General features: G+C 43.8%; 1 protein-coding gene across 2 annotated transcripts in view; it reads right to left on the bottom strand.

The window, feature by feature from the left end:
• Positions 1-78: 78 nt before the first annotated feature.
• Positions 79-19,265, bottom strand: part of LOC112229585 (lysophosphatidylcholine acyltransferase 1-like) — a 34,045-nt gene continuing 14,858 nt past the window's right edge. Inside the window, exons 4-15 of one of the 2 annotated variants that reach the window (XM_042319498.1) lie at positions 17,566-17,678; positions 17,400-17,460; positions 11,680-11,738; positions 10,347-10,381; positions 9,470-9,524; positions 9,236-9,318; positions 8,953-9,078; positions 8,771-8,782; positions 4,944-5,097; positions 2,373-2,471; positions 2,042-2,183; positions 79-1,792 (exon numbers count right to left, since the gene is read on the bottom strand). In XM_042319498.1, coding sequence (XP_042175432.1) covers positions 1,614-1,792; positions 2,042-2,183; positions 2,373-2,471; positions 4,944-5,097; positions 8,771-8,782; positions 8,953-9,078; positions 9,236-9,318; positions 9,470-9,524; positions 10,347-10,381; positions 11,680-11,738; positions 17,400-17,460; positions 17,566-17,678 — 1,118 coding nt within the window. In that variant the 3' untranslated portion in view covers positions 79-1,613. The remainder of the gene's footprint in view (positions 1,793-2,041; positions 2,184-2,372; positions 2,472-4,943; positions 5,098-8,770; positions 8,783-8,952; positions 9,079-9,235; positions 9,319-9,469; positions 9,525-10,346; positions 10,382-11,679; positions 11,739-17,399; positions 17,461-17,565; positions 17,679-19,265) is intronic. The other variant, XM_024395515.2, reaches the window with a different exon arrangement.

Below are 19,265 nucleotides of genomic sequence, written 5' to 3'. Positions count from 1 at the left end.
ATAGTCACCATCTAATTAACTTAATATGTATGTTTCCACAGCTCCCACTAGTGGCAATAAAGAATAACGCCGCAGCTATAGAAATGTCATGATTTAATTCAACATAAAAGGCAGGGATGAGCACTGCATAGGTATTCATAATTTACAATTCACTTTCTTACAAAATGAATATTCAAACATTCAAAGATGTAGATACCACAAATGTACAACATACAAAAGGTGTCGATTTAAAGTCAAACTGCAGAGAATTCCCAAAACAAACCAACCAGTACAAAAAGCCAGAACAGATTGATGGTTTATCATAAAGTCAGAACTGATCACAGATCAGTTTTATGATGGCCCCCTGCATAATGGTTCATGTTAGGATTTCAGCAGGGTGGGCTGATCCTATATATTTGTGTAAAGTCAACTTCATTCCAGAGTGATATGAGAAAGGCAATAAAAAAAAGGGAGGTAAGGATCTGAATGTACCCCCCAATGGCATCCTATTCCCCATATAGTGCACTACTTTTGACCAGAGCTAAATATGCACTCTTTAGGGAATAGGGTGTCATTTGAGATGGAACCCAACTCTTTTTCTCTGTTCATCCAATAAGAAAAGGGAAAACAACAAATGTTCATGTTTGAGACACCAATGTTTATGCCTATGAAAATAAATACACTTAAGCTGTGGGATGTTTCACTCAAGCAACATTAAAACCATTAACACGTTTAAAACAATTTAAAAGGCAACAAGGAGCTCATCGTGAACGTGGTTTAAAAATAAGAAGTCTAAGTTTGGTCCCATATTCACCCATTTTAACAGTTTGTCTTGTGAGTTGCTATGGTCTACAAGGCAGTGAGATGCTTAGTTTCAGCTCGATCCAATTGATCTCTGTCAGTCTCGTTATGAACGGCAGTGATTAAGCTCAGCTCAGTTTGGTGCTTAATCACCTGATAAAACTCATCTTGAAAAAAAATATGAATCATCTTACCAGAGTGTGCATTTCATTGTCATTATGATAAAAAGGAAAGACAAATAAATACCTATACTGTACATAAGAGAAAAGTAAAACCCTTTTGAAAATAAATAGCCAAAGTGTTTGATGAACTCAGAAGACCTTCGGAGGTGTCCAGGTCCTTAAACTCATGTTGGAAACCAGAAAGCATACAAAGGCCTTGAAAACAGTAGCAGACAAAACCAGAGATGGGAGTATTGGTGTGAGATGGTGTCCGGAGGAACAGATTGTCTCCACCCTCCATCATATTCTCTCACTAACCAAATCTCTCCCTCTACTCTACTTCAACATACCCAACCCTTCCTTCCCTCCATCTCTCCCTTTCACAGTCTCAATCTCTATCCACCTAACCATTTCTTACTTCTCTCTCCCTCCGTCTATCCACCCCTTCTTATCTCAATATATCCTATCCCTCCCTCGCTCCCTCCCTCCTCCTCCTCCTCTCTGGTAGAACATGCGGGCCACAGTAACACAGAAGATACAGTAACTGTAGAAGACAGATTTGTTTGATAGAGGCCCAGGACCTCCCGATCGTCCTTCTATCTCGCCATCTTTTCCCTCCTCCCTCCATTCCCCTCCTCTCTCTGTGATAGGCAGAAGATAGATCCATTTGAGTCAGTCTTCTTTCCTCTTTTGTCCAGGGAGGCTGCAGGTCTGCTCCTCCATGTCGTAATTGGCCACACTGAAGCCATTGACCAGGGGGGCTGTGTGGGGGGTAGAGGGGGTTGTCCTGGAGGAGAGGAGGTACTCCTGAGCAAAGTCTGGGTGCTGCTCCACGAACCGACAGAAGTCATCTACAGATGGATATAGAGAGAGAAGGACAGAGTGAAAGAGAGATTGTAATTAGTGTTGGCCGTGATCCCGTTAGTTAACCAGAGTGATTTACAGTTAGTGCATTCAACTTAAAGTAGCGAGGTGAAACAACCACATTTCACAATCACAGCAATAAATCAACTATCAGCAAAGTCAATGCTAGTAAGAAAAGACGAGTGAGAACGAGTGAGAACGTTAGTGCAAGAAAGGGCGTTAGTGTGTGATATCACCGTGTGTGATCTTCCCCGCGTCAAGTGTGTCGATTGCTGAGAACAACTCTGTGACGTCGACCTCTGCTACTCCCAACGCCGTTCTCAAAATGGATGCCAGATCCTTTTCCACGATCGCCCTGTCCTCCTTCGCCTCGTACATCTGACCAGGGTCAGGGCATAGGACAGTTATAACGTTTTATATAGCAGACGTTTTATATATTTTATAGGTATTTCTATTATAAATGCCTTATAAGAGCAGACAGATGTTGTAATGCTTTCAAAGAGCAGACATTGGGTTCTTATAGTGCTTCATAGGAACTGTTATAAAGCTTCATTGCCTGTCACTCACCCCAAAGGCCAGCCTGAGGGTGTCCATGGCTTTAGAGGGTTGACATGCCACAGACAGGGCTATCACATACTCCCTGATGTCGATCTGACCATCTCCATGCTTCAGAGAGGGAGTAAGAGAGAGGGAGTAAGAGAGAGGGAGTAAGAGAGAGGGAGTAAGAGAGAGGGAGTAAGAGAGAGGGAGTAAGAGAGAGGGAGTAAGAGAGGGAGTAAGAGAGACCAAGGGAGAGAGAGGGAGTAAGAGAGACCAAGGGAGAGAGAGGGAGTAAGAGAGAGGGAGTAAGGGAGACCAAGGGAGAGAGAGGGAGTAAGAGAGACCAAGGGAGAGAGAGGGAGTAAGGGAGACCAAGGGAGAGAGAGGGAGTAAGGGAGACCAAGGGAGAGAGAGGGAGTAAGGGAGACCAAGGGAGAGAGAGGGAGTAAGGGAGACCAAGGGAGACCAAGGGAGAGAGAGGGAGTAAGGGAGACCAAGGGAGAGAGAGGGAGTAAGGGAGACCAAGGAGAGAGAGGGAGTAAGGGAGACCAAGGGAGAGAGAGGGAGTAAGAGAGAGGGAGTAAGGGAGACCAAGGGAGAGAGAGGGAGTAAGAGAGACCAAGGGAGAGAGAGGGAGTAAGGGAGACCAAGGGAGAGAGAGGGAGTAAGGGAGACCAAGGGAGAGAGAGGGAGTAAGGGAGACCAAGGGAGAGAGAGGGAGTAAGGGAGACCAAGGGAGAGAGAGGGAGTAAGGGAGACCAAGGGAGAGAGAGGGAGTAAGGGAGAGAGAGGGAGTAAGGGAGTAAGGGAGAGAGAGGGAGTAAGGGAGACCAAGGGAGAGAGAGGGAGTAAGGGAGACCAAGGGAGAGAGAGGGAGTAAGGGAGACCAAGGGAGAGAGAGGGAGTAAGAGAGACCAAGGGAGAGAGAGGGAGTAAGGGAGACCAAGGGAGAGAGAGGGAGTAAGGGAGACCAAGGGAGAGAGAGGGAGTAAGGGAGACCAAGGGAGACCAAGGGAGAGAGAGGGAGTAAGGGAGACCAAGGGAGAGAGAGGGAGTAAGGGAGACCAAGGGAGAGAGAGGGAGTAAGGGAGACCAAGGGAGAGAGAGGGAGTAAGAGAGAGGGAGTAAGGGAGACCAAGGGAGAGAGAGGGAGTAAGGGAGACCAAGGGAGAGAGAGGGAGTAAGGGAGACCAAGGGAGAGAGAGGGAGTAAGGGAGACCAAGGGAGAGAGAGGGAGTAAGAGAGAGGGAGTAAGGGAGACCAAGGGAGAGAGAGGGAGTAAGAGAGAGGGAGTAAGGGAGACCAAGGGAGAGAGAGGGAGTAAGAGAGAGGGAGTAAGGGAGACCAAGGGAGAGAGAGGGAGTAAGGGAGACCAAGGGAGAGAGAGGGAGTAAGAGAGAGGGAGTACGGGAGAGAGAGGGAGTAAGAGAGAGGGAGTACGGGAGAGAGAGGGAGTACGGGAGAGAGAGGGAGTACGGGAGAGAGAGGGAGTACGGGAGAGAGAGGAGTACGGGAGAGAGGGAGTACGGGAGAGAGAGGGAGTACGGGAGAGAGAGGGAGTACGGGAGAGAGAGGGAGTACGGGAGAGAGAGGGAGTACGGGAGAGAGAGGGAGTACGGGAGAGAGAGGGAGTACGGGAGAGAGAGGGAGTACGGGAGAGAGAGGGAGTACGGGAGAGAGAGGGAGTACGGGAGAGAGAGGGAGTACGGGAGAGAGAGGGAGTCCCAAGGAGAGAGAGGGAGTAAGAGAGAGGGAGTACGGGAGAGAGAGGGAGTACGGGAGAGAGAGGGAGTAAGGGAGACCAAGGGAGAGAGAGGGAGTAAGGGAGAGAGAGGGAGTAAGAGAGAGGGAGTACGGGAGAGAGAGGGAGACCAAGGGAGAGAGAGGGAGTAAGAGAGAGGGAGTACGGGAGAGAGAGGGAGTACGGGAGAGAGAGGGAGTAAGGGAGACCAAGGGAGAGAGAGGGAGTACGGGAGAGAGAGGGAGTAAGGGAGACCAAGGGAGAGAGAGGGAGTACGGGAGAGAGAGGGAGTAAGGGAGACCAAGGGAGAGAGAGGGAGTACGGGAGAGAGAGGGAGTAAGGGAGACCAAGGGAGAGAGAGGGAGTAAGGGGGAGGGAGTACAGGAGAGAGAGGGAGTAAGGGAGACCAAGGGAGAGAGAGGGAGTACGGGAGAGAGAGGGAGTACCAGAGAGAGGGAGTAAGAGAGAGGGAGTACGGGAGAGAGAGGGAGTAAGGGAGACCAAGGGAGAGAGAGGGAGTAAGGGAGACCAAGGGAGAGAGAGGGAGTAAGGGAGACCAAGGGAGAGAGAGGGAGTAAGGGAGAGAGAGGGAGTAAGGGAGACCAAGGGAGAGAGAGGGAGTAAGGGAGACCAAGGGAGAGAGAGGGAGTAAGGGAGACCAAGGGAGAGAGAGGGAGTAAGAGAGAGGGAGTAAGGGAGACCAAGGGAGAGAGAGGGAGTAAGAGAGAGGGAGTACGGGAGAGAGCAAGAAAAGAACACTAATGGTTATTTATTTCTCCTAATTTGATTGACTGACTGAATAAAATCAGTGTGTGTAGGACCCCATGTGAGTTATACACTGTGTGTTAGATATCTACCTGGTTGAAGAGGCTGTGTAACTCTGTGAGCATGTCCGTCACAGGTAGGTCGAGGTAATGAGCAAAGTCCCCCAATCCCAGTCTGTATCCCCAAAGCTTCCTGGCTTTGCTAGCCTGCTGCTCTAACACTGTATCTGTGGTCCCCGCTCTCAGCCTGCACATAGAAAATACATGGTTCAGAATTACATTTCCTACTGTCCAGGGTTGTGGCTAGAAGCTTGATTTTGTCCATTTAATGCAGCGTTATTCAAAGTCGGGCCCACGAGAATTGCAGTGGGATTCACAAATTAAATATATAAAAATCGGGAACCAATACAGATTATTTTATGGAACAATATACAAACTTTATTGAGAAATAATATGACATTTGATTGAGTAAATGTATGTATTGGCTGTCTTAATGTTGATAGGAGAGATGAGAATGTAATGAATTGAAGGTTATTTGTTGATGTGAAAATAAACATGTACCGGTTTTAAAGATGTGTCATTAGATTTGGGGTGGGATGAATTTCTGGTGCCAAAAATGGGGTCCCTGCTGAAAAAGTTTGAAAACCACAGATTTAAATGGCAAAATCAAGTACATCTCAAATAATTTGAAATACTACACTTTCTAGTATCTGAATGTATTCAACACATTCCTTTGGGGCGGCAGGGTAGCCTAGTGGTTAGAGCATTGGACTAGTAACCGAAATGTTGCAAGTTCAAATCCCCGAGCTGACAAGGTACAAATCTGTCGTTCTGCCCCTGAACAGGCAGTTAACCCACTGTTCTTAGGCCGTCATTGAAAATAAGAATTTGTTGTTAACTGACTTGCCTAGTTAAATAAAAAGGTAAAATAAAATTTAAAATTTAAAAAAAAAAATTGACATTGATCTGCCATTTTCCTTAGTACTATTTCCCAGTATTATCAGTAAACCCAGTAGTATTTCCTAGTAAACCCACTAGCATTTCAGTAGTATTTCCCAGTAATATTAGTCGTAGTATTTCCCAGTAAACCCAGTAATATTAGTCGTAGAATTTCTCAGTAAACCCAGTAATATTAGTTGTAGTATTTCCCAGTAAACCCAGTAATATTAGTCGTAGGATTTCCCAGTTCGACCAGTAAACCCAGTAATATTAGTCGTAGTATTTCCCAGTATTTCCCAGTTCAACCAGTAAACCCAGTAATAGTCGTAGTATTTCCCAGTAAACACAGTAATATTAGTCGTAGGATTTCTCAGTTCGACCAGTAAACCCAGTAATATTAGTCATAGGATTTCCCAGTTCGACCAGTAAACCCAGTAATATCAGTCGTAGTATTCCCCAGTAAACCCAGTAATATTAGTTGTAGTATTTCCCAGTAAACCCAGTAATATTAGTTGTAGTATTTCCCAGTAAACCCAGTAATATTAGTTGTAGTATTTCCCAGTAAACCCAGTAATATTAGTTGTAGTATTTCCCAGTAAAATTAGTTGTAGTATTTCCCAGTAAACCCAGTAACCCACTAATAAGTTGTAGTATTCCCCAGTAATATTAGTTGTAGTATTCCCCAGTAAACCCAGTAATATTAGTTGTAGTATTCCCCAGTAAACCCAGTAATATTAGTCGTAGTATTTCCCAGTAAACCCAGTAATATTAGTCGTAGTATTTCCCAGTTCGACCAGTAAACCCAGTAATATTAGTCGTGGGATTTCCCAGTAAACCCAGTGATATCAGTCGTAGTATTTCCCAGTAAACCCAGTAATATTAGTCGTAGGATTTCCCAGTTCGACCAGTAAACCCAGTAATATTAGTCGTAGTATTTCCCAGTAAACCCAGTAATATTAGTCGTAGTATTTCCCAGTAAACCCAGCAATATTAGTCGTAGTATTTCCCAGTTCGACCAGTAAACCCAGTAATATTAGTCGTGGGATTTCCCAGTAAACCCAGTGATATCAGTCGTAGTATTTCCCAGTAAACCCAGTAATATTAGTCGTAGGATTTCCCAGTTCAACCAGTAAACCCAGTAATATTAGTCGTGGGATTTCCCAGTAAACCCAGTAATATTAGTCGTAGGATTTCCCAGTTCAACCAGTAAACCCAGTAATATTAGTCGTGGGATTTCCCAGTAAACCCAGTAATATTAGTCGTAGTATTTCCCAGTAATATTAGTCGTAGGATTTCCCAGTTCAACCAGTAAACCCAGTAATATTAGTCGTAGAATTTCTCAGTAAACCCAGTAATATTAGTCGTAGAATTTCTCAGTAAACCCAGTAATATTAGTTGTAGTATTTCCCAGTAAACCCAGTAATATTAGTCGTAGTATTTCCCAGTAAACCCAGTAATATTAGTCGTAGTATTTCCCAGTAATATTAGTCGTAGGATTTCCCAGTTCAACCAGTAAACCCAGTAATAGTCGTAGTATTTCCCAGTAAACACAGTAATATTAGTCGTAGGATTTCTCAGTTCGACCAGTAAACCCAGTAATATTAGTCATAGGATTTCCCAGTTCGACCAGTAAACCCAGTAATATCAGTCGTAGTATTCCCCAGTAAACCCAGTAATATTAGTCATAGGATTTCCCAGTAAATTCAGTAATAGTCGTAGTATTACCCAGTAATATTAGTCGTAGTATTTCCCAGTTCGACCAGTAAACCCAGTAATATTAGTCGTGGGATTTCCCAGTAAACCCAGTGATATCAGTCGTAGTATTTCCCAGTAAACCCAGTAATATTAGTCGTAGGATTTCCCAGCTCAACCAGTAATATTAGTCGTGGGATTTCCCAGTTCGACCAGTAAACCCAGTAATATTAGTCGCGGGATTTCCCAGTAAACCCAGTAATATTAGTCGTAGTATTTCCCAGTAAACCCAGTAATATTAGTCGTAGTATTTCCCAGTTCGACCAGTAAACCCAGTAATATTAGTCGTGGGATTTCCCAGTAAACCCAGTGATATCAGTCGTAGTATTTCCCAGTAAACCCAGTAATATTAGTCGTAGGATTTCCCAGCTCAACCAGTAATATTAGTCGTAGGATTTCCCAGTTCGACCAGTAAACCCAGTAATATTAGTCGTAGTATTTCCCAGTTCGACCAGTAAACCCAGTAATATTAGTCGTAGTATTTCCCAGTTCGAAACCAGTAATATTAGTCGTAGTATTTCCCAGTTCGACCAGTAAACCCAGTAATATTAGTCGTAGTATTTCCCAGTTCGACCAGTAAACCCAGTAATATTAGTCGTGGGATTTCCCAGTAAACCCAGTGATATCAGTCGTAGTATTTCCCAGTAAACCCAGTAATATTAGTCGTAGGATTTCCCAGCTCAACCAGTAATATTAGTCGTAGGATTTCCCAGTTCGACCAGTAAACCCAGTAATATTAGTCGCGGGATTTCCCAGTAAACCCAGTAATATTAGTCGTAGTATTTCCCAGTAAACCCAGTAATATTAGTCGTAGTATTTCCCAGTAAACCCAGTAATATTAGTCGTAGTATTTCCCAGTTCGACCAGTAAACCCAGTAATATTAGTCGTGGGATTTCCCAGTAAACCCAGTGATATCAATCGTAGTATTTCCCAGTAAACCCAGTAATATTAGTCGTAGGATTTCCCAGTTCAACCAGTAATATTAGTCGTAGGATTTCCCAGTTCGACCAGTTAATATTAGTCGTAGTATTTCCCAGTTCGACCAGTAATATTAGTCGTAGTATTTCCCAGTTCGACCAGTAAACCCAGTAATATTAGTTGTAGTATTTCCCAGTAAATCCAGTAATATTAGTCGTAGTATTTCCCAGTAAATCCAGTAATATTTCCCCAGTATGACACCCTTAAAATGTCAAAACATGGTACAGGAGATCACTTATACCCTACCTACCCATTCAGACACCTAAACAAAAACAGAATGTACGATTTTAGAATAAACATTTATAACATTTTGAAATGTTCTTATTCATTCAACATCAATGTTTTGTTACATCAGCAAAACAATTATGTTTTTAAAAACTATTAAGGACCTGTAATAACACTTAACCAATAGTAAAGTAAACTCCAACTCACCCGAGCCTTCGTGCTAGTCTATTGAACTGCAGTAGGCTGCTGTTGCTAGGGACACGCATTGGGCCCTTTGCTAGGCTCAGCTGGCAGTCATCAAACGACAGGTCTGTGATGGGCAGCTCCAGGGCCCTATCAGAGCACAGAGAGAGCAGTCAGGATCCCCCCCTGACATGTCAGATATACTGTATATGTGGCAGGCATTTAGAGAAGTATAAGACACACAGATAGCCAGATGTAAATGATGTAACCTGGGGAGGCCACACACACACACACACACACAACTAACTTGGCCATGATGCTTCTGACATTATTGGCGAACAGAGCAGGGTTGTTCTTCTCTTCCTCAGAAGGAGTATAGAGAGGCAGGTACTGCATGGAAGAAAAACTCATTGTTATCATCTGCCCATCTTCCATTTCTCTTTCTTCAAGAAAGATTGGACGTCCGTACGCAGTAAGACGCCCCACTATGTAACAATGACGTCATATTTGCTGAGTCCACCTTAAAAAAAAAAAACGTTACCTCAATCTCTATGGGGTTATGAAACTGGCACAGTGTCAGCCACAGTATCTCAAACCTGAGTGGAAAGCGAGAGAGAGTAATCAGCTGATTCAGAAAGAAAAAAGGGGGAGGGGTGATGAGAGAATAGAGATAAGTTGTGCAACAGGATATTGTGAAGATTAACCACATGCCTAAAAACACAACATCCCCGTCCAATCTAAAACATATTGCCAGATGTGTGCCGTTTTTCAATATTGATTAGTGATTGTCAAGGACGCACAGAAATCCCAAAATGTGTGGAGTTTTTGTTTGCAATGTGTATAGGCTAAGAGAGCTTCATCAGCTGTTTATTGGTGAAGTATTGTTATAGTGTGAGAAGAAAACCTATTTGGTGAGAATTACAACACAAGGTACAACATCTATTCTAGCTCCTAAAGGGGCAGTTTTTATCTGCAGTTTTTCTATTGCTATTTATTCTGCTACCAATCAAATTGACATGTTAATTGTATCTTCTGATTACAATTATTATGTCTCGTATTTTCCCCCATTTGCAATCTATTAGCTTCCAAAATATAAGTACTGTAAGCATATCTAGCTGTCCGATAACGCATTCTGATTGAATGGCCGGTCTGTACTTTGTAAAAACAGAGTACATGTTGGGAAAAGATCTTGGTTCCTTTCTAAACATAGCAATGTGAATGCAAAGAGGACTCTGTCCACAAAATAGGTGAAGTGAGCTGGCTAAAGAGTTGAGTCCTCATTCAAAGGCAGTGTGAATACAAAGAGAACAGAGTTCACATTAAAGAGGACTGAGATCGGTTCTTTTAAAGAGGCCCATATGTGAAAACACGCTGAGAGAGAGACAGAGAGACGGAAATAATGAGGAAGAGATACTCACGCTCCAGGGCCTTGCCATGTCCACGTGATCGTATCCTGTCGGAAGAGGAAATTAGTTACACAGCAAGAATGGGGCCTACACAGAAGCTGCATCTCAATACTGTACACTGGCTTCCTCTCCTCTGCGGGCCAGACACACAGACACATGAATAGGGATCAAATCGTACATCATTGTCCGTTTTTGTCAGTCAAAAGTGCAACTCAAGCCAACTATTTTCAGACGAGTGCCGACGAGTTTCATCTGTCGAAAGACAGACCATTTGTGCATTTGTCAGACAATCTCTGTTGTCATTCATCTGTCAACAGATAACTCCAAATACTCAAACACAAAATCAGTGTGCTCATGGCCTAAATGAGTGACACACAGCAGGACTGGCACCTACAGAGGCTGCATCTCAATAGTCCACAGAGGCTTCCTTTCCCCTCTCCATCATCTACAATGGTCTGAAAACTATGTACAAGTGAAAGCAACTTGGCAACTTCATCTATTTGAGACTTGACGTTTTCAGTTATTTTGTGCTATCGCAGGTCAAGAGGAGAGGACGACATTGTAGAAATGAAATAACACTCCGCACGAGTATGAAGCCACTCAAAATGGACACAGACTGACACACACCTTGAGAAGAGAGAAACTAGGGCCTCTCGGGTGGCGCAGTGGTTAAGGGCGCTGTACTGCACTGCCAACTGTGCCACCAGAGACTCTGGGTTCGCGCCCAGGCTCTGTCACAACCGGCCGCGACCGGGAGGTCCGTGGGGCGACGCACAATTGGCCCAGCGTCGTCCGGGTTAGGGAAGGCTTGGCCGGTAGGGATATCATTGACTCATCACTAACCAAGGTTGCCAGGTGCACGGTGTTTCCTCCGACACATTGGTGCGGCTGGCTTCCTGGTTGGATGCGCGCTGTGTTAAGAAGCAGTGCGGCATGGTTGGGTTATGTATCAGAGGACGCATGACTTTCAACCTTCGTCTCTCCCGAGCCCGTACGGGAGCTGTAGCGATGAGACAAGATAGTAGCTACTAAACAATTGGATAGGGGGTAAAATGGGGTAAAATTTAACACAAAAAAGAGAAGAGAGAAACTGTCAAGGGACAAAGAGAGGGGAAGGAAGGATATGGAAAGGAAAGTAGGCATGGAGACACAAAATTGGCCCAGAGAGAAACTGTCAAGGGACAAAGGGAGGGAGAGGAGAGTAGTAGGCTGAGGCTACCTGGCCTGCACGCAAATGTAGACCTATAAAATGTGCCCATCCGGGGATCTGATAGTATTTCTGATTGTCTTAATGCACCACCACTTCTCAAAGTAATAAATTCTTCACCTCAAACAGCAAGCTTACCATTCTGTTGGGGTAACGTAGGACTACTGGTTGGACTGGAACTGCTGGAATGAAGGCCCCTGAGAGAGAGAAATGTTAGCTCGAGTGTGTGTCTGTGCGTATTTGTGTGTGTGTCTGCGTGTGTGTGTGTGTGAGCATATTCATAATCTCCCATACATACCGTTTATTTGGAAATAGCCGCGGGATGGTTTTTCAATACTGTTGTAATATTTCTAGGTACTTTTTAAGTATACTGAAAAATATATATAAAAACGCAACACGTAAAGCGTAGGTACGATGTTTCATGAACTGAAATAAAAGATCTCCGAAATTTTCCAAAAGCATAAAAAGCTTATTTCTCTCAAATGTTATGCACAAATGGATTCCTCCTTTTCCAAGATAATCCATCCACCTGACAGGGTTGGCATATCAAGAAGCTGATTAAACAGCATGATCACTACACAGGTGCACCTTATGCTGGGGACAATATAGAGCTGACCCTATTTAGTCGATTGTTTGGTCGCTAGGCTGTTGGTGGGCCGAGCAGTCTAAAATATCTATGTTTTTATGGCATATGAGACACCGGTCTGATTCCCGCCTGTCTCAGTAGACGAATCCATTGCTGAGGCCGCGGGGTTGGCACACCATTATCACCAGTAGTACATTTACCGTTAATTCCCATAATTTCTCATGTTTTGTTACGGTAATTTCTGTTAATGCATTCAATATATTCTTATTACAATCTTTAACCTTTCTCATTGTCTAGGGGGCCGCACAACCTAGGCTACATTTGTGAGGAACAAGTTTTCATTGTCGTTTCTTTGTAGCGCTGTCAATGTTGAGTAAGGATGCACACCTGATGATACATAGAAGTAGGCCGAGGCTACCTGGCCTGCGCACAAATGTAGACCTATAAAAATGTGCCCATTTGGGGATCTGATAATATTTCTGATTGTCTTAATGCACCACACCACTGTGGAACTGCTCAAAGTAATAAATTCTTCACCTCAAACAGCAAGTAAACAAAGTCTGTTCTTACATGAATTGAGAATGACATTAGTTCCTTAACTCAGCCTAGTTGAAAAATCTTTCAAGCCCTCTTTCAATAACCACTCACCGTGAAAAGGGTTAAAAAAATCAAATAAAAGTCATGCTCTGGTCCAGTGGAAACGTCATAAAATAGGCCTACCTGATTATTTCTTATCCCTTGCGCAAATAGCCTACAGCTATGTCTGTCTGGAGCTGACTGGAGCAGGAAACTGAGGGCCCAGAAAATGTTACACAATGTTGCAAGTTCGCTAGTGCTAGCTTCAGATTGGACCAAGTTAATAGTTGACACAATGTTTCAAGTTCCTTGCAGACAGGCCATGCATAGCCAATTAGATTTATAGAATACTTATTTTTTATCAAGATATTTTCTACCTACAGGCTGCAATGTTATTTGTTGGCCTTATGTAGGCTGTTTATATAGATGGCAATGGCAATAGAAGTTACTTTGAGAAAAAAATGTAACTACATGATAATAATTTTGAGATACGAAGACTATTATAAATGAAAATAAAACTGACGAAAATGTGCACTTAAAAATAATAACTGGTATGCAGATCGGTAGAAAAGGTAAGATAAATTGTCACTCCAAATGGTAGGCTATTCGTAGCATTACAGCAGGAGCTTAGCAGCAGTAGGGTCGAAAGAACAGACAACCGTCTGAGACAGCCCTAGGACAACAAAAAGCTGATAAAATGTGCAGTTGTCACACAACACAATGCCACATATGTCTCAAGTTGAGGGAGTGTGCGATTGGCATGCTGACTGCAGGAATGTCCACCAGAGCTGTAGGCAGAGAATTGAATGTTCATTTCTCTACCATAAGCCGCCTCCAATGTCATTTTCAAGAAATTGGCAGTACGTTCAACTGGCCTCACAACCGCAGACCAATGTGTAACCACGCCAGCGCAGGACCTCCACAGCCGATGAAACGGAGGAGTATCTGTCTAATAAAGCCCTTTTGTGGGGAAAAAACTCATTCTAAATTTGCTAGGCCTGTCTCCCCAGTGGGTTAGGCTGGCTCCCAAGTGGGTGGGCCTATGCTGCGCCCCTGCCCAGTCATGTGAAATCCAAATATTAGGGCCTACTGAATATATTTCAATTGACTGATTTCTTATAACTCAGTAAAATCATAATTTTTTTTGCATGTTGAGTTTATATTTTTGTTCAGTATAAATACCTGCAGTCAACTTACTTGTGTCATTTCACCGGTCACATAACTGTTCATAATGAAGCTTAGCGGTAGACCCCAGTCACCAACATTAAGAGACTGGAGCCTTGGGAGTCACTCACTTTTGTGCAACATGAGTCAGGTGACGTAGTTACAGTATGGAATACACAACCAAATGTTTGCCAGCTAGATGTATTATAACTATTAAAGTTAACTGTCTAACAATGTGCTAAATGCTCTGTAGTTGTTCATTTGGTTTGCTAAATGAGTAGCTAGCAAGTTAGTTATCTAGCTAAGTGGTTAGCTCGTTTCATAATCAAGCTGTGCTTGGTAACAGCAGAGAATCTCCTCCTGGATCAAGAGCCTTGCTGTCTAATATTTGTTTTGCGTGTGCAGCAAACTGTCAGTAGCATTTTTGAGTTACTTGTATAACTTGATGAGCTGGGATGTCTGCCCTGTAAATTGTTTGTCAGAGACTGTATAGAATGTTCGCAATGACTTAGTTAGCATTTAACTAGCATTCATCATGGGATTTTACATGGACTTATTAGCATTGCTAACCTTCAAATTAGAGACTCAGTGGGGTTTGAAAACCGTGCCCTTTGTGTTCAGTGCTGCTATTACCAAATAACCTGGGATGGCATACGGTTGGTATGAAGGTATGACAATCTGGACAACGCCCAAGCCTAATTCACACTCGGTGGATGACTGACATTCTGACAACCTTCTGTGTATGTGTGTGTGTGTGTGTGTGTGTGTGTTTAAGATGACTGATGACTGACAACCTTCCCCCTGAGGACACACAATGTCAAAATCCTGTGTTAATGGTTACAGTGTTATACAGTAGTACAGCCTGGTCATGAAACTGCTGGAGACTACCCTGACCTCTGGGTGCAATGGGACCATTACCACTAGGATACTGTAGGAGTTATGACTGGATGATTATGTAGGAGTATGGAGAGAGGGATGAGGAGGTATGAGAGGGAGAGAGAGGGCGAGAGTAAGAACGAGGGGATAGAGAAAGAGGGAGAGAGAGGGGCATATGCATGTGAAGATCGGTGAGATTGACATTTTAGTACAGCAGAGAGGAAGAGATGAGGGAATTCAGAAAAGAAAGAGAAGATCAGACAAAAGTGAAAAGAAGGGAAGATGAAAATATGATTGAGACATACTGTATGCCAGGGCTGTTTGGCAGAGAGCCAGTGAGAGGACTAAACAAGAGACACATTGGACAGCTAAATCCAGACAAGATCGAGGTACCGTAATTTCCGGACTATAAGCCGCTACTTTATTCCCACGCTTTGAACCTCGCGGTTTATACAATGACGCGGCTAATTTATGGATTTTTCCCGCTTTCACAAGATTCATGCCGCCAAAAAACTGAGCACCGTCACATAAATGTGACGTAAATCGAGCGCGCTCAAACTTCCCATCATTCTAATTACGGTAGTAATTTTGTCACCCTCATCATGGCAAAGACACGGAGAAATGCATATGATGCAGCTTTCAAGTTGAAGGCGATCGATCTGGCTGTTGGAAAAGGAAATAGAGCTGCTGCACGGGAGCTTGGCCTTAATGAGTCGATGATAAGACGTTGGAAACAGCAGCGTGAGGAACTGACTCAGTGCAGAAAGACAACAAAAGCTTTCAGAGGGAAGAAAAGCAGATGGCTCAAAGTATTTGCAGCCACTCGACATCAGTGTAAATCGTGCATTTAAGGTGGCGCTCCTTGTTCAGTGGGAGGCTTGGATGACAAGTGGGGAGAAATCCTTCGCATGCGCATGCCGCATGCGAAGAGCAACTTATGGTCAAGTCTGCCAGTGGGTCCTGACAGCGTGGAGCATTGCCAAAAAAATCCACTATCATCAATGGGTTTCGAAAGGCTGGACTGCTGCGTGTTGAAGGGGCAGCATGAGCTCAGCGGGGTATTTGCCTCCGGATGAAAGTGACGAGAGCGACAATGAAAACGATCCAACATCGGATGAAGCAATTCTGAGGCTATTCAACTCCGACACCAAAGATGACTTCAGTGGTTTCAGTGCACAGGAGGAGGAAGATAGTGACCAAGTTCATTTGTTTCAATGTACCGGTAGGCACCTGCGGCTTATAGACATGTGCGGCTTATTTATGTACAAAATACATATTTTTTTATAATTCAGTGGGTGCGGTTTATATTCAGGTGCGCTTAATAGTCCAGCAATTACGGTACTTATTGTTGGAGCCAAAGCACAGTGAGAGAATTTAGCCTCACATTTGAATTCACAGGCAATAAAGGTATAACACCAAGTAAAAAAACCTAGGTGTTATTCTATTGGTTTTTAAATCAATCCATGATTGTGCACCCCAATACACGTCAGACATGTTTTTAAGTTATGTACCCAGTAGGTTCCTCAGGTTCTCTGGCCTTTTAACTATCCCAAAGCCTAGGATCAAGAGGAATGGAGGTGTATCCTTTAGTTACTATATCCCCAGCCTCAGGAATAGCCTGCCAGAGAACCTGAGGGGGACCAAGAGGCATGGAGAGGCGAGACTGAAACTGTGGACAAAAAGAGATCTTAAAAAAAGCTTTGCTTTTCCTTAGGGTGCTTTTTATTTGTTCAGATTTGACTGTTATTCTTTCGGGTTTTTTATCCTCTTACTTAAATATTTCATTTTATTTTCATTGTTTTTATTTGTTTTTTCCTGTGACAACCACTGTATTGCATTTCTGAAATGTGCCGTATAAATCAAAATGGATTTGGACAGACAACCCAGAGTTAAACTGAAAGCTGGGTTTCAAGGGGCAACACTACACAGACGGGAACACGCTTAGATAAACAGGGATTTACAGCTCCAGTCAGAGTTGGTCAGTGAAGTTCCTAATATATAACCATTTACCTTTGCCATAGCCCAAAATATAAGAATGTTACTCCATTGTTTAGAAACAACAATGTATGTCTTTCCTTGCATCTGGAGCCCTGTATGAACTTGTGGTGACATTTCCCTAGCCCCAACCCTCAGCTGTATACCATCACAAATGGTGAGGACACCATTTTGTTGTTTTTCCATTTCCCAGAATGTCGCTTAACTGAACAGGGTGAGACAGGTTTAGAAAAGCATGGCTTATGGGGACAGGACAGTGACACAGGGGTAGAACAGAAGGGATTACTCTGTGGGGACAGCTACAATGAAGAGGGGTCACTAGTGGGAACACACACACACACACAAAGCGTCAACACACACACACGCTGAACAGAAATACACACACATGGAAGTGCGCATTCAAGACTCACATACACAGGGACAGGCACAAGGGGTGCAATTTTCAAACCCCACTGAGAGAGAGGGCGAGAGAAACAGACACACACACAGACAGAGAGAGAGAGCGACGGCGCGAGAGAGAGCGTGCGCGCAAGAGGAACAGCGAATGAGAAACAGCGAGCGCGACAGAGCGCGAGAGCGACAGACAGAGAGACGCAGAGACAGAGAGACAGAGACAGAGAGACAGACAGATGAGGACCTGGTCAGCATAAAGAACACATACCAGGCTTGAATGTGATGAGGCAGGATCTGTTGGTACACGTCCCCTCTGGAAATATCATTATCTGCAAACACACACACACAGTACAGTACACACATGGGTACTTATCTAAATACACTGTACATTGAATTAGACTTCCAAGATTGAGGAAGGTTGGTCTCTACGTTACCTGAGGCCACTCCCCTCTAGCGTGGGCTCTGCGTTTGATCTCCTCAACAGTCTTCTTGCGAGAATCCTGGTCTGACCGCGACACGAACACTGGCCTTATGAACTTTATCAGAGCTGGTGGGGCAGGGAGAGACAGAAGGGGATGAGGGAAAGACATTGGGGAGAGAAAGAGGAATGATAGATTAGTGATTAGCACAGCATAGTATCAATATAACTATAATAATGTTATAATGACAATATGGTCATCATTAACACCTGGTCTCACCACCTCATACTGTTCCTCTCTCCAACAGTCATGTCAACTCTGATAACCTCACTAACACACAACAGTCAATATCTATCAGAAGACTATGGTTCTCACTGCCACTGACAGAGACTAGGGTGGGTTTCTCAGTATGCATACTACCGTGCTCCACACTCATGCTCTGAGCGCATTCTCCGACAACCTTCTCTTGAGTACATTCTTGTGAGGTTGAGTGTGTGGAGAACACATAAAACAATACATTTGAGAAGCAGTCACACTCCCCCAACTGTATTACCTCACGCTGCACCTCCCCATTCACTGAACCTTCTTTCAGCCAGGACAATGGCAACCATAGACGATACAAAAGGTACACAAACCAAACGTTTTACTGCATAATTATAAGCTAGATATGTGAACTGTAATAATCTAGCTAGCTAGCTAGTTAAACAGGCAAAATGTCCTAACACTAATGTTATGCAAGGTAGATGTACATATTTTGTGGGTAGCTACCAATTCTTCGTGGCTAGCTAGCTTTCCAGTTTGCCCTATTGACTTACTATGGACATGGGACTTACCCATTCACTGAACGGTCTTTCAGCCAGGACAATAGAGACGAAACAAGATATACACAAGGCAACCGTTTTACTTCATAACTATCAGCTAGCTAAATGTGAATTGTAACAATATAGCTAACCAGATAGTTTAAGAAGCAAAAATGACCTAAAACTAATAATAGGCAATAGATTTGTGGGTAGCTAGCGAACTATTCTTTGTGGCTATCTGGTTAGCTAACAGTAGTAGCTAGCCCTATTGACCTATTATGGGCTTGCCAGAAATAACAGCATTTATTTACTAATGTATCAAGATCAAATATTGTAGTCAGGCAACACACGAGATGTGAAGAGGCAACACACGAGATGTGAAGAGGCAACACACGAGATGTGAAGAGGCAACACACGAGATGTGAAGAGGAAACACACGAGATGTGAAGAGGAAACACACGAGATGTGAAGAGGAAACACACGAGATGTGAAGAGGAAACACACGAGATGTGAAGAGGCAACACACGAGATGTGAAGAGGCAAACACACGAGATGTGAAGAGGCAACACACGAGATGTGAAGAGGCAACACACGAGATGTGAAGAGGCAACACACGAGATGTGAAGAGGCAACACACGAGATGTGAAGAGGCAACACACGAGATGTGAAGAGGCAACACACGAGATGTGAAGAGGCAACACACGAGATGTGAAGAGGCAACACACGAGATGAAGAGGAAACACACGAGATGAAGAGGCAACACACGAGATGTGAAGAGGAAACACACGAGATGTGAAGAGGCAACACACGAGATGTGAAGAGGAAACACACGAGATGTGAAGAGGCAACACACGAGATGTGAAGAGGAAACACACGAGATGTGAAGAGGAAACATTTCATTGCCAAGTCGGAGTG

Source organism: Oncorhynchus tshawytscha, unplaced genomic scaffold, assembly GCF_018296145.1.
Source record: "Oncorhynchus tshawytscha isolate Ot180627B unplaced genomic scaffold, Otsh_v2.0 Un_scaffold_1528_pilon_pilon, whole genome shotgun sequence".
Lineage (NCBI taxonomy): Eukaryota > Metazoa > Chordata > Actinopteri > Salmoniformes > Salmonidae > Oncorhynchus > Oncorhynchus tshawytscha.
This window is presented reverse-complemented; position numbering and strand designations above follow the sequence as displayed.